This window comes from Bombina bombina, chromosome 5 (genome assembly GCF_027579735.1).
Source record: "Bombina bombina isolate aBomBom1 chromosome 5, aBomBom1.pri, whole genome shotgun sequence".
Taxonomy (NCBI): domain Eukaryota; kingdom Metazoa; phylum Chordata; class Amphibia; order Anura; family Bombinatoridae; genus Bombina; species Bombina bombina.
Genome location: NC_069503.1, coordinates 516,765,035 through 516,778,402, shown reverse-complemented (window position 1 = coordinate 516,778,402; position 13,368 = coordinate 516,765,035). Strand labels below are relative to the sequence as shown.

The window sequence follows — 13,368 nt, the reverse complement described above, 5'->3', positions numbered from 1 at the left end:
TTTTTTCAACCTTAATTCCGATTGGCTCTTGGATGACGTAATTTAAAGGAAACTTCATTCGGGAAGAAGACGTCGTAAGAGGATGCTCCGCGTCGGATGTCTTGAAGATGGAGCCGCTCCGCGCCGGATGAATGAAGATAGAAGATGCCGTCTGGATGAAGACTTCTGCGGGCTTGGATGAAGACTTCTGCCGGCTTCAATAAGGACTTCTTGGAGAATGGATGTCGGATCTTCAAAACTGTAAGTCGATCTTCAGGGGTTAATGTAAGGATTTTTTAATGGTGTATTGGGTGGGTTTTTGTTTTAGATTAGGGTTTGGGCTGCAATAGAGCTAAATGCCCTTTTAAGGGCAATGCCCATCCAAATGCCCTTTTCAGGGCAATGGGGAGCTTAGGTTTTTTTAGTTAGTTTTTTATTTGGGGGGTTGGTTGTGTGGGTGGTGGGTTTTACTGTTGGGGGGGTATTTGTATTTTTTTTTTACAGGTAAAAGAGCTGATTTCTTTGGGGCAATGCCCCGTAAAAGGCTCTTTTAAGGGTTATTTGTAATTTATTGTAGGTTAGGGTTTTTTTTTTATTTTGGGGGGGCTTTTTTATTTTCATAGGGACCTTAGATTAGGTGTAATTAGTTTAAATCTTTGATAATTTCTTTTTTATTTTTTGTAACTTAGTGTTTATTTTTTTGTGTAACTTAGTGTTTGTTATTTTTTGTAACTTAGTTAGTAGTAATTTTTTAGTGTAGATTTAAATTATTTGAGTAGGGTTAGGTGTTTAAATATATAATATAGTTAATTTAATTTGTAGTTTAATGTAATTTTAGTATAAAAGTTAGGTTAGATTAATTTTTATTTTAATATAGTTTAATGTAATTTTATTATAATAGTTAGGGTAGGTTAATTAGTAGTTAATATAGTTTAATTTAATTTTAAAGGTAAGTTTAAATTTATTATAAAATAGGGATGAGTTAATATTTAATATAAAGTTAGCGGGTTGTTAGGTTTAGGGGTTAATAGTTTAATTTAGTTTATGGCGATGTGGGGGGCTTGCGGTTTAAGGGTTAATAACTTTATTTAGTTGCGGTGGGCTCCGGGAGCAGCAGGATAGAGGTTAATAACTTTATGTAGGTGGCGGTGGTGTAGGGGGTGGCAGATTAGGGGTTAATAACATAATGTAGGTGGCGGTGGTGTAGGGGGCGGCAGATTAGGGGTTAATAACATAATGTAGGTTGGGGTGGTGTAGGGGGCGGCAGATTAGGGGTTAATAACATAATGTAGGTGGCGGTGGAGGAATAGGGGTTAATAACTTTATTAGAGTGGCGGTGGGCTCCGGGAGCGGCGGTTTAGGGGTTAATTAGTTTATTTAGTTGCGGCGGGGTCCGGGAGCGGCGGTATAGGGGTTAAACAGTTTAGTATAGTGTGGGTGTTTAGTGACAGGGTACAAATAAAGCTGGGAAAAAGCCGAAGAGCAGCGAGATCGATGACTGTTAGTTAACAACATCACTCATCGCTCATCACCCCGTACTTGGTGCACGGCTTTTTGACAGCTTTTTTGTTAAATATGGAGAACGTATTCAGGTCCGCAGCCGCAATGTTAGGCGATGTCAGGCGAGCGTATTGGTGCCGGCGAATGCAGCATAGTTGACGGCTTGATAAATAGGCCTCATTATCTTCATTTGCACTAGTGCTGTATTTTTCAGTATCCTCAAAACTTCTCAACTGTGTTTTAAACTCTGCAAAAGTTACTTTTCCATCACCCTGTGTAATGTGTATGGCAAATGGTTTAAATGATTCAGGCAAACCTTTCAAAATCATGCAATCAACAATCCGTCACTTAATGTTTCTCCAGCATTTCTCAGTGCTGTAATAGCTGTCTCTGCACGTATAATATAGTCTGTCACACTCTCATTTACAGTTTTCTGAAGAGATGTCAGTTCAGTGTATAAACTAATTATTATTATTATGTTTTCCTTTACCTGCATAATAGTCTCTCAATATTTGAAGAGCCTTTCTTCCATTATCAGTTGCTTCTCTCATAATCAGAGACAAACTTTTATCATCTGAACATTGAATTAATTCAGCATAAGCTTCCTCATTCTTACTGTGATCTTCATCCTCCTCTTCAGTGTCTGCAGGCACACTCAGGATGGTTTCTTTAAGCTTCAGCAATCTCAGATGTCCCAAGAATTTAGTCTCCCAAAGTTCATAATTCTTTTCATCTCCATCAAAGCAAAGTCTGCTCCACCGGTTTCCTGCATCCCTCCTGGGCCCATAACCTGTTGCCATTCTGTTATTATTAGGGTAGGAAAACCGAGGAAAAATCACACAGGCACTTCTTGCTTCAATGGGGTCAATTTATAAAGCTCCGTACGGACAGAAATACGATCGGGTTGATTGACACCCCCTGCTAGCGGCCAATTGCAGGGGGTGGTATTGTTATTCTTGTGAACTGCTGGTGCAATGATAAATGCCGACAGTGCAGTGGACATGATACGCTATATCGTATCATGTCCGCTCGCTCTTTAGTAAATTAACCCCTACGTCTTTATTTTACTACACTGCTTCTGCTTCCTGTGTCAGGATGAAGAGGGAGGAAGCAACATAAAATAAACTTTATTTACACTTCTGTTGACATACAATGTATATAGGCTACAACACTGTAAGAGCACTTTCAGTTTATGGGGTCAATTTAACATGGTGCGGACATGATCCGCTAAAGCGAATCATGTCCGCCGCACATCAATAAATGCCGACAGCACACACTGTCAGCATTTATCATTGCACCAGAAGTTCTTGTGAACTGCTGGTGCAATACCGCCCCCTGCAGATTTGCGGCCAATCGGCCGCTAGCAGGGGGTGTCAATCAAACTGATCGTATGGGATCGGGTTGATTTTCGGCGATGTCTGTCCACCGCCTCAGAGCAGGCGGATAGGTTATGGAGCAACGGTCTTTAGACTGCTGCTTCAAAACTTGTGTTTCTGGCTCGCCAGAAACACGGGGAATCAAGCTCCATATGGCGCTTGATAAATAGGCCCCCTTTTCCCAACAATTACCGACAACATCTCAAACTGAGCGCAGCAATATTTAAATCCTGGAGCAAAAATCTAAATCACTTCCTTGTACGGAACAAACAAAGGGAGGACAAATTCCTTTAGAGGCAAGAACAGCAATTGGTTAAGCTGAGCTGGAGGTTATTCCCAGCTACAAGTCTATAAACCACACAGTTAAATAGAGTATATATGTAATCTGTGAGTCCACACTATAAATTATATGATGCTATAGAAATGGGGACAGTTCTAGTATGCTCCATACATAATAACAATAAATAATAATAACAAATACAGACAAATAAAACCACATTTTAATTTTCATATTGCAAATAAATGCAGTAGTGGAGACATACAAGGATCAGGATACCAACAACTGAGAAAATATAACTGAGCAAAAGTAGAACCCTCTTAATGAAAAAAATGAAATAACTAGTTTAGCTATAAATACCTTCAACTCATAATGTTGAATAGACAACTTACCCCTCCACACAGCAAGACGTATGTAGCACAGTCAAAAGGTAATACAAATGACGATCGCTGCTTCAAGAAGCAAAGTAGATGTGACCGTTAGGGCAGCGGGAAGGCGTTAACCCTTGCACTATCTAAAACCAACATGCTGTTAAAAAATAAAAAACTGTGTGGAGTGCACTAAGATTAGTAGTGAGCAGAACGCAGGTAGCTTAATGCCGACTTAAAATATAATTCACTGGAGAGAAAAGGAGAGTAAATAATGTGGGGGGAATAAATTAACTCCCTCACCACTGTTCAGATCCACTAGAGAATTAAAAGAAAAGGGCGTGTTAGCAAACAACATGGATGAAGAGAACTAACTACATCATCAGCCAGCGCATGCAAAAAAAGAAACAGTTTGAGCGCACATAAGTGCTAAATGATAGACAAAAAGAAACCGACGCACATAAGTGCTAAATGATAGACAATATAGAAAATTAAGCTGGCAGTGCAAACAGAAAAAGAGGGCACTACAGAGTTAGAAAGAGCATGCAATAGTGCTATATAGACAAAAGAAATTGTAAACTGACAACGCAAAGTGGGAGCACGCTGCAGCGCTAACTACATAGGCAAAACCTGGAAAAAATACTTGAGAGCACAGCAATTTTTTTAACTGCCTCGCTTAGCTTAAGAATTTACTGAAACGTTAAGACAGGACATCCCATTTTGATAATAAGAAAAATAGTGACCTTTTAGCATACAATAGATACAAATAAACAAAGGAAATATATAATGTATGTGCACTAAATGAAGGATATACTGTCCAAAGCATTCTCTTGTCCAGGGCAGATGCGACCTCCAAAGAAAAAAGGAGTGAAAGCACACAATAGTGAAGTTCCGCAAGTGAGACATATGTCAGGAAAAACGTACTCACGTATAAAAGAGCTATAACTGAGCCCTCAATCTATGAACCCATAAAATACATCCTCGACACGTAAGGCTGAATGTTAAAAACATTTTATTCACAGAATATACAAATCACTCGGGTGCAAGGGAAACTTCAGATGCCTAAACTACCAACACAACTGCAAAACATTGCTAGCTACAGTGAATCCATTGAGCAGGTAAGTAGTTTGTTAGAAGTCCCAACCATCCTAGTGACATTCAGTCCCAAGTGTCCAACCGACGTACGTTTCACCAGTAGCTAACGTCATTTTGCTGTTGTGTTGGGCAAAATATTAAATTGAAACTAATATACAAGTAACAGCCTAGTTCTTCCTGCTAATGCTTATTGGTTGATAGGTACTTCCTACTAATCCTCACTGGTATTTGAAATATATAACTCTTGAGTACAATATACCTTTCAAATTCATCTGATATCCTGTGCAAAATCCCTCCAACCCACTGTAAAACCCAGGGATAACCCAGTTATCTGAGGGATAACCAATTAACAGACACTTTTCAAATGAATTTGTCACACGTTAAAACCTTGTTACTTGCATTTGTAAATTTAACAGAAGTATAAAAATCGATCACAAAACACTTTATCAACAGTTATTATTTAAAGTTTTTTTTTTTTTTTCACTTTTCAAATTTGACAGCCCTGAAAACATGGCAGCATTTCTTAGTTGATCACATATTTTCATTGAATAAGTAGATGCTCAGTTCACATTAAGAAGCACAATAATTTTTTTTAAATAAAAATATTAAACGTATAACTTTTAAAATATGAAATATGTACTCATATTAAACATGATCCTTAGAGGGTTCATTTATGATTAATATGAAATATTTGGACATTAAAAAAAATAAATTATGTGTAAATGTAGAGCAGCAGGAAAAGTGTATAATCTGTACCTTTAGGGGTATATTTATTAATGTGCGAAGGGACATGATACAATGTAGCGTATCATGTCCGCTGCACAACAATAAATGCTGACAGCTTACACTGTCGGCATTTATCATTGCACCAGCAGTTCTTGTGAACTGCTGAAGCAATGCCGCCCCCTGCAGATTTGCGGCCAATCGGCCGCTAGCAGGGTATGTCAATCAACCCGATCATATTCGATAGGGTTGATTTCTGTCCGCGGCCTCAGAGCAGGTGGACAAATTATGGAGCAGCGGTCTTTAGACCACTCCTTCATAACTTCTGTTTCCGGCGAGCCATACAGAGCTTGATAAATTGGCCCCTTAGTCTCTTCTCATGTTTTTAATGTAATTCAAAAACATTTTTTTCATTACTCAATTTTGAGCACAGTGTTTTTATGTTGAATGTATTGGTAGACTGTCTTAGTGCCAATGTTTGCACCCCAATGGCACCATGGGAACTGTTGTCTGCGTGTGTTACACATTTACTTTTCTTTCTGGTGGTGCAATTTAGAACAACATGGTCTTCACTTTTAAGTCAAATTAACTGCTATTTAAACACATAACATAAGAAACAGATTTATCACTGGATGTTCACATGAGTTTGAGAGGAATTTTCAAAGACCTTCATGGAAGCAAAATATACGTAAATGTCCAAAGCAAAAAGTAAAATATGGTGGCTAATTTATTAAGTATTGATTCAGCAGCATTGTTGACAAATAATATCAATGCATGGTTTTTGCCACTGATAATTTCATAGTTGTATGTAATTGTATATTTAAATATTTTAAATATCCGAATAGATAATAGCAACCATAAGTGGACATTCTGATAATGTACAGGTGAAACTCGAAAAATTAGAATATCGTGCAACAGTTCATTTATTTCACTAATGCAACCTAAAAGGTGAAACTAATATATGAGATAGACTCATTGCATGCAAAGCAAGATAGTTCAATTATTTGTCATAATTGTGATTTAATAATGATTATGGCTTACAGCTCATGAAAACCCCAAATCCACAATCTCAGAAAATTAGAATATTGTGAAAAGGTGCAATATTCTAGGCTCAAAGTGTCCCACTCTAATCAGCTAATTAAGCCATAACACCTGCAAAGGGTTCCTGAGCCTTTAAATGGTCTCTCAGTCTGGTTCAGTAGGAATCACAATCATGGGAAAGACTGCTGACCTGACAGTTGTGCAGAAAATCATCATTGACACCCTCCATAAGGAGGGAAAGAAGTTGGATGTTCCCAAAGTGCTGTATCAAAGCACATTAATAGAAAGTTATGTGGAAGGGAAAAGTGTGGAAGAAAAAGGTGCGCAAGCAGCAGGGATGACCGCAGCCTGGAGAGGATTGTCAGGAAAAGGCCATTCAAAAGTGTTGGGGACTTTCACAAGGAGTGGACGTATTCCTCTTGTCAAGCCACTCCTGAAAAACAAACGTCAGAAGCGTCTTACCTGGGCTAAAGAAAAACAGACCTGGTCTGTTGCTCAGTGGTCCAAAGTTCTCTTTTCTGATGAGAGCAAATTTTGCATCTCATTTGGAAACCAAGGACCCAGAGTATGGAAGAAGAATGGAGAGGCACACACTGCAAGATGCTTGAAGACCAGTGTGAAGTTTCCACAGTCTGTGTTGATTTGGGGAGCCATGTCATCTGCTGGTGTTGGTCCACTGTGCTTCATTAAGTCCAGGGTCAACGCAGCCGTCTACCAAGAGATTTTGGAGCACTTCATGTTTCCTTCCGCAGACGAGCTCTATGGGGATGTTGACTTCATTTTCCAGCAGGACTTGGCACCTGCCAAACTGCCAAAAGCACCAAAACCTTTGTTCAATGACCGTGTGATTACTGTGCTTGATTGGCCAACAAACTCGCCTGACCTGAACCCCATAGAGAATCTATGGGGCATTGCCAAGAGAAAGATGAGAGACATGAGACCAAAAAATGCAGAAGAGCTGAAGGCCGCTATTGAAGCATCCTGGTCTTCCATAACACCTCAGCAGTGCCACACGCTGATAGCTTCCATGCCACGCCACATTGAGGCAGTAACTGCTGCAAAAGGGGCCCAAACCAAGTACTGAGTACATACAGTATGCATGCTTATACTTTTCAGAGGTCCGATATTGTTCTATGTACAATCCTTGTTTTATTGATTGCATGTAATCTAATTTTCTGAGATTGTAGATTTGGGGTTTTCATGAGCTGTAAGCCATAATCATCACAATTATGACAAATCACGGATTGAACTATCTTGCTTTGCATGTAATGAGTCTATCTCATATATTAGTTTCACCTTTTAGGTTGCATTAGTGAAATGAATGAACTTTTGCACGATATTCTAATTTTTCGAGTTTCACCTGTATTTAATTTATGTACATGTCATAGCTTGAAGACCACTTGAAACATTTAAAATGTTTTTATGAAATACAAAAGCCTAGAAATCCAGTGAAAAGCTGTTTGAGAACAATTACCTGATGTTTTGGAATACAGTAAGGTGCAGTGACATTGCAAAAATACATAATATCCAAGTTATGTTTTTTTTTTTTTTTTTTAATAGACTAGAATAGCTTTAAATTTGAAAACTTTATGAAAAACAACATGACATTTTGAACAACACTTTAAATGGACTAGAACAGCCCGCAAAGAATTGTAAGCATTAAAGGGACACTAAACCCAAAATTTTTCTTTCATCATTCAGATAGAGAATACATTTTTAAGCAACATTCCAATTTACTTCTATTATATAATTTGCTTAATTCTTTAGATATCCTTTGATGAAGGAATAGCAATGCACAAGGGTGAGCCAATCACACTGGGAATCTATGTGCAGCAACCAATCAGCAACTACTGGGCCTATCTAGATATGATTTTCCACAAAGGATATCAAAAGAATGAAGCAAATTAGATAATAGAAGTCAATTAGAAAGTAGTTTAAAATAGCATGCTCTTTCTAAATCATGAAAGAAAAAAAATGGGTTTTATGTCCCTTTAACTAATAAGCTGTAGTGTTGCTCTACTCATCTTTGAGTAGTCAGGGGCGCTTACAGCACAGTGGGCAGGATTTAACTATGCTTGCGTTTTGTATGAGGTGGCGAGTACTGCATTTCATTGGCTGGACCACCTGTCATGACAAAAATAAATAAACTGTTGGATATTTCAGTGATCAAATATCAGTGAATTATAAGTTTAACACATTAAAAATTGTTTGCTTTTATTTAAAGAGACATAAAAACCTCAAATTATTGTTTCATTATTCTGATAGAGCATACAATTTTAACAGCTTTTCAATTTCTTTCTATTATCAGATTTGCTTCATTCTCTTGGAATACTTTATTGAAGGAGCAACAATGCATTACTGAGAGCTAGCTGAGCACACTGGATGAGCCAATGAGAGGAGACATATATGTGCAGCTCCCAGCAGTGCTTTGCTGCTCATAAGCATACCTTGATATTCTCCTTAACAAAGAATACCAAGAGAACAAAGCAAATTAGATAATAGAAATAAATTGGAATATTGTTTAAAATTGCACACTCTATCTGAATCATGAAATTTAATTTTGACTTTACTATCCCTTTATATGTCAAGTCGCTTCATTTACACTGTTCATTCACAGAACTGTATTTGCATTATATTTTGTTAAAACCTATGAGCACATTCATACACACACATCCCCTTACATACAAAAACGTTATATCATATATCTCAACAAAATGAAATTGTGAAATTTGCTACAGTGGCTGGATAATATTCCTTAAGAATGATGTTTATGCAATGATTCAATAAACGCAAAAAAAAGACAGACTGTAGCTTTCTAAGGCGAATTAAGATCTGTCACCAATCTCCCGTCAGCTCCTCAGGAACTGTGCAATTTTTTTTCTTTCGTCTTCCAGTAGATCCAAAGCAAAACTTCCATCTCCCAAGAAGCTTGCTTCCTGTTCAATTGTAAATGCATACTGTGTGCTACAGTTAATCCATTCTGGCAAGACTTGAACCACAAAAAAAAAAAAAAAAATCTAATAAAAACTGGGAACTTGAGAATTGCCAAGGCCTTCTGATATATTTTATGCCACCATTTTAAATTAAAAACATCTGTTTTATTTATACAATTGCTCAATAGCTTAAAGAAAAAAAAATCCTAGAAAATAATACATAATACCTTATAGCAAAAAATATACATATAATAATTTGTCTTTCTTTTATATAAACAATGTATAGTTTTGTATTTATATATCATATTTATATTAATTGTGTGTGTCCGTGAATGTGGGAGCATGTATAACTCTACAAGTTCTATGTTCAAACAGTTGAGTCCTTCATTGGCTGAGAGCTTTAAAAATTATAAGCCCTTAAAGTCCTTGTTGAAAGATTTGTGTCACCGCTGCGGGCAAAGAGCTGGTTTGACGCATTTTCCTCTGTGCAGTACTAAGTTGGCTGGACAATGACAGCCAGCGACACACGGTCGAGTGCATGGACCAATTTCGTTCCAATTTTCACACGTTTTGAGACATCCTGGACCACAGGTATCATAAACTGCTCCGTGTTTGCACTGGGTTGCTGTGAAAAAAAAAAAAAACCCAATGTAAAATATTGCTTATCAATCATTTTATTAACTAATCTTATTATTAATAAATAGAACAAATTGAATTGTAGATAGATGCTAAATAGTTCATGCTCTAATACCTTTAAAACGAATATTACAGTAATTCTAAAAGATCAACTTGACCAAAAATGGATATAAAATAAAAGAAATGCAGACATTTCTATAACATTTTAAACTATTTTACCTTAGCTGCTGTATGAATAATGTGAGATGACAGCTTCAATTTTTGCCATTTTTTCATTAGTAAATTTAAAGGGATGTTGTACTCTAAAATGTACTCCTCCTGTAATGTGTTTTAATGATCCAGTTTACCTGCTGGAGTGTATCCTTAATATTTGTTTTGTTATTTGAAATAACAGTTTTTGCCCATAGAAACCACCACCTATACTGAAAATATTAATAACAAACCTATTCTCTGTAAAAAAAAAAAAGCTATTTAAATGGGAGACACTAGCACTAATGAATCTGTCAGTGGGGGTCAGGAGAAAGATTTTTGTATCTGAAATATATGGTAGTGATCATTGAACCCCCCAGCTATAATTTTAATTTTAATACCTAAATATTAGGCTGTGTGTTTAGACATAGATAACATTAGGTGGTCTGTTTTTCCTGCAGACTCAGTCCATTTTATAGGCATGTCCTTGAAAACAACAGATGATGGCTTTAATGAGCAAAGCCGGTTATTTCAAATACAAACATAAACATAAAGGAAAAACTTTCCAAACATGTCTTACTCAGTAGTAGTTAATGGATAACAAATCATTTGGAAAACTTTATATGCCCTCATTTGACAGTTCTGTTCAATAAAATAAACCTGTAACCACCCAAACTAACGTACAGCAAAAAGCAAAGCCTTTCAAGGTATGCCCACCCTCAGAACCATTTAGCTCCACCACAAATTTTCTTGCACTCAACCTCATACCTCCCAACACTTTCCTGAAACTATCTGGTATTGGAAGACAGATTGCTTAGTCAAGGAGAGCCACGAGGTTGTGTCATTTCAGACCAAGGGAGTAGACCCATAAAATCAACAGTGGCATTTGGCTGAGCTGGTCAGGAGTGGACGATCAAGGCATAGCAATGCAGTCCAGGGACTTTTATAAGGTCCTAGGGAGCTGCAACAGTGACAGCAGCTTAAGTTCCCAAACTGTGACAAACTCACAAAATGTTGGACAGTTAAGAATGCTGCAACCCTCTGCCTGCATGGACCAAACTTGCTTATACCCAGTCCCAGAGCTCCAAAAAACCTTTTCCAGGGCCTCCTGATATATATTTGCTTCATTTTCTCTTAAAGTCAGTGCTCCAGAAAATAGCACGTTCATAAATTATGCCTTTACATATTGTATGCAACAAAGCACTATTACAATAACCTTTGCTTTTATAGTAATAGCTCAAATGTTCAGTACAACATCAAATAATAGCTATCATAAACTAAGCATCAAGTACACTGACGCTATTAGAAAAAAGAAAAGAAGAGTTTTTGAGTATTGTTATAGTTGTTAAAACGAGAATAAATGTATTTTATCAGCCAAGGACTGGGCTGAAAATAGACTAAATATCCATGTGTTCAACATAACCTCTGTTTTTTTCGTCTTAGTTGGAAGCTCATTTGAGCGGCAGTTCATAATTCATGCTTATGACATCATGACCATATGATAAATACGCTCTGAACAATGCCTTTCCTACTAAAGATGATATATTATGTCAAGTATTACACTATGCATCTATGTCAAGGTGCTTTGAACATTCTAATGTTCCAAAAGTTCTCATAAATTTAGGAAGCACTAGGGTATCGTAAAAAGTAAATTGCTGCAAGGGCTTATTGCCAAAGGGCAAAGGAACTCCTGAGAGAAAGGTAGCGCAACTGAAGAAGCTGCAAGAGGTTAATATATAAAGTACCCAGAGCTAGCAATGAGACTGTAAAACATTTTTTAGTTAGGTCAGAGGATGATGAAGTCAGCATGATGCAGTCTGCACTATGCCTGCATTAATAAACTACCTTGCATTTTATTGTGTATACAGATATAGTGTCACTGACCTCTAAATTACAAGCCATATATTTATCACAGTTACATTAATTAACATACATTTACTGTGCAAGGGAAATAGGAAGCTATGTCATTATCTTTTCCAAAACTATATTTGTCTACCTTATTTTTAGTAGCTTAACTATGCTTATAAATCTCTAGCCAAGTTTAATTATTTGTTAAAAGAGCCAAATGTATTTGTTCATTTGAAGCAAACTGGTTAAAGTGAAGTCCATTATGCTGATATATTTTTTTATTCTGGAAACAAAAGAAAATTAGATATACAGTTTAAGTTTCTAAAACTGTAGTATAGTATATTATATATACTATAATTATGTATAGTAAAACAACTTTACACTGTGCTTTCAGTATTTATTTTGCCTGAGAGGCTACAGTGTATCCTGTATGATCCAGAACTGTGACCCTGCAACATTCAACAAAGCGCCTGCTTAATCAGTGCTGGAGCTCATTTATATCTGGGAGGACCACACATACTGTATAGAGATGTAGAGCAAAGACAACATTTATAAATGCAGAAATAATAATGCAATCTTAGTTGTAAAATAAATATTGCATTTAGGGCATTAATAGAAATCATTAAAATAATATGAAAGTCATAATAAAAGTATCCATGTGTTATACCGAGCTCGCAATTTAAAAAAAACTTTTCAATGTATCTGTTATCAAATATACCTAATTCTCTTGGTATCCTTTGTTGAAAAGGTAGGCTCAGAAACAGCAATGCACTAGTGGGAGCTAGCGGATGAGTCACATATTGTCATTGCCTTACCAGATGTGTCCTATCTAGGTCCCAGTAGTACATTGTAGATATATGCATTATTTTGACATCTGTTTTTGTTAATTAAACAAAGGTTGAAAATGGCATTAAGCTCATTTTGGCAGAGTACAACTGCAACCCAAATTGAGCAAAATGCCACAGACTGCTGCCTTTTTCATCATTCGTTTCACTAAAGAATGACAACACTGAATAGTGCACATATGTAGTACATTGCTGCTTTGGAGCTGACTTTAAAGGGGCATGAAACCCATTTTGTTTCATGATTCAGATAGATCATAACTTTCCAATTTACTTCTATTATCAAATTGGCTTTGTTCTTTTATTATCCCTTGTGGAAAGAACAACAATGTAATACTGGGAGTTAGCTGAACATATTGGCTGCACCAATAACATGAGTCATATATGTGTAGTCATTAATCAGCAGCTAGCTCCCAGAAGTGCATTGCTCCCTCTGAACCTACATAGACTCTTCAACAAAGGATACAAAAAGAACAAAGCAAATTAAACAACAGAAGTAAATTGGAAAGCTGTTTGAAATTATATAATCACTCTGATTCATGAATAGCTTAATTTTGACCT

General features: G+C 36.8%; 1 protein-coding gene across 1 annotated transcript in view; it reads right to left on the bottom strand.

The window, feature by feature from the left end:
• Positions 1 to 9,409: 9,409 nt before the first annotated feature.
• BMPER (BMP binding endothelial regulator) overlaps positions 9,410 to 13,368 on the bottom strand; it is a 300,921-nt gene continuing 296,962 nt past the window's right edge. The window contains exon 15 of the mRNA XM_053714435.1: positions 9,410 to 9,917. Coding sequence (XP_053570410.1) covers positions 9,736 to 9,917 — 182 coding nt within the window. The 3' untranslated portion in view covers positions 9,410 to 9,735. The remainder of the gene's footprint in view (positions 9,918 to 13,368) is intronic.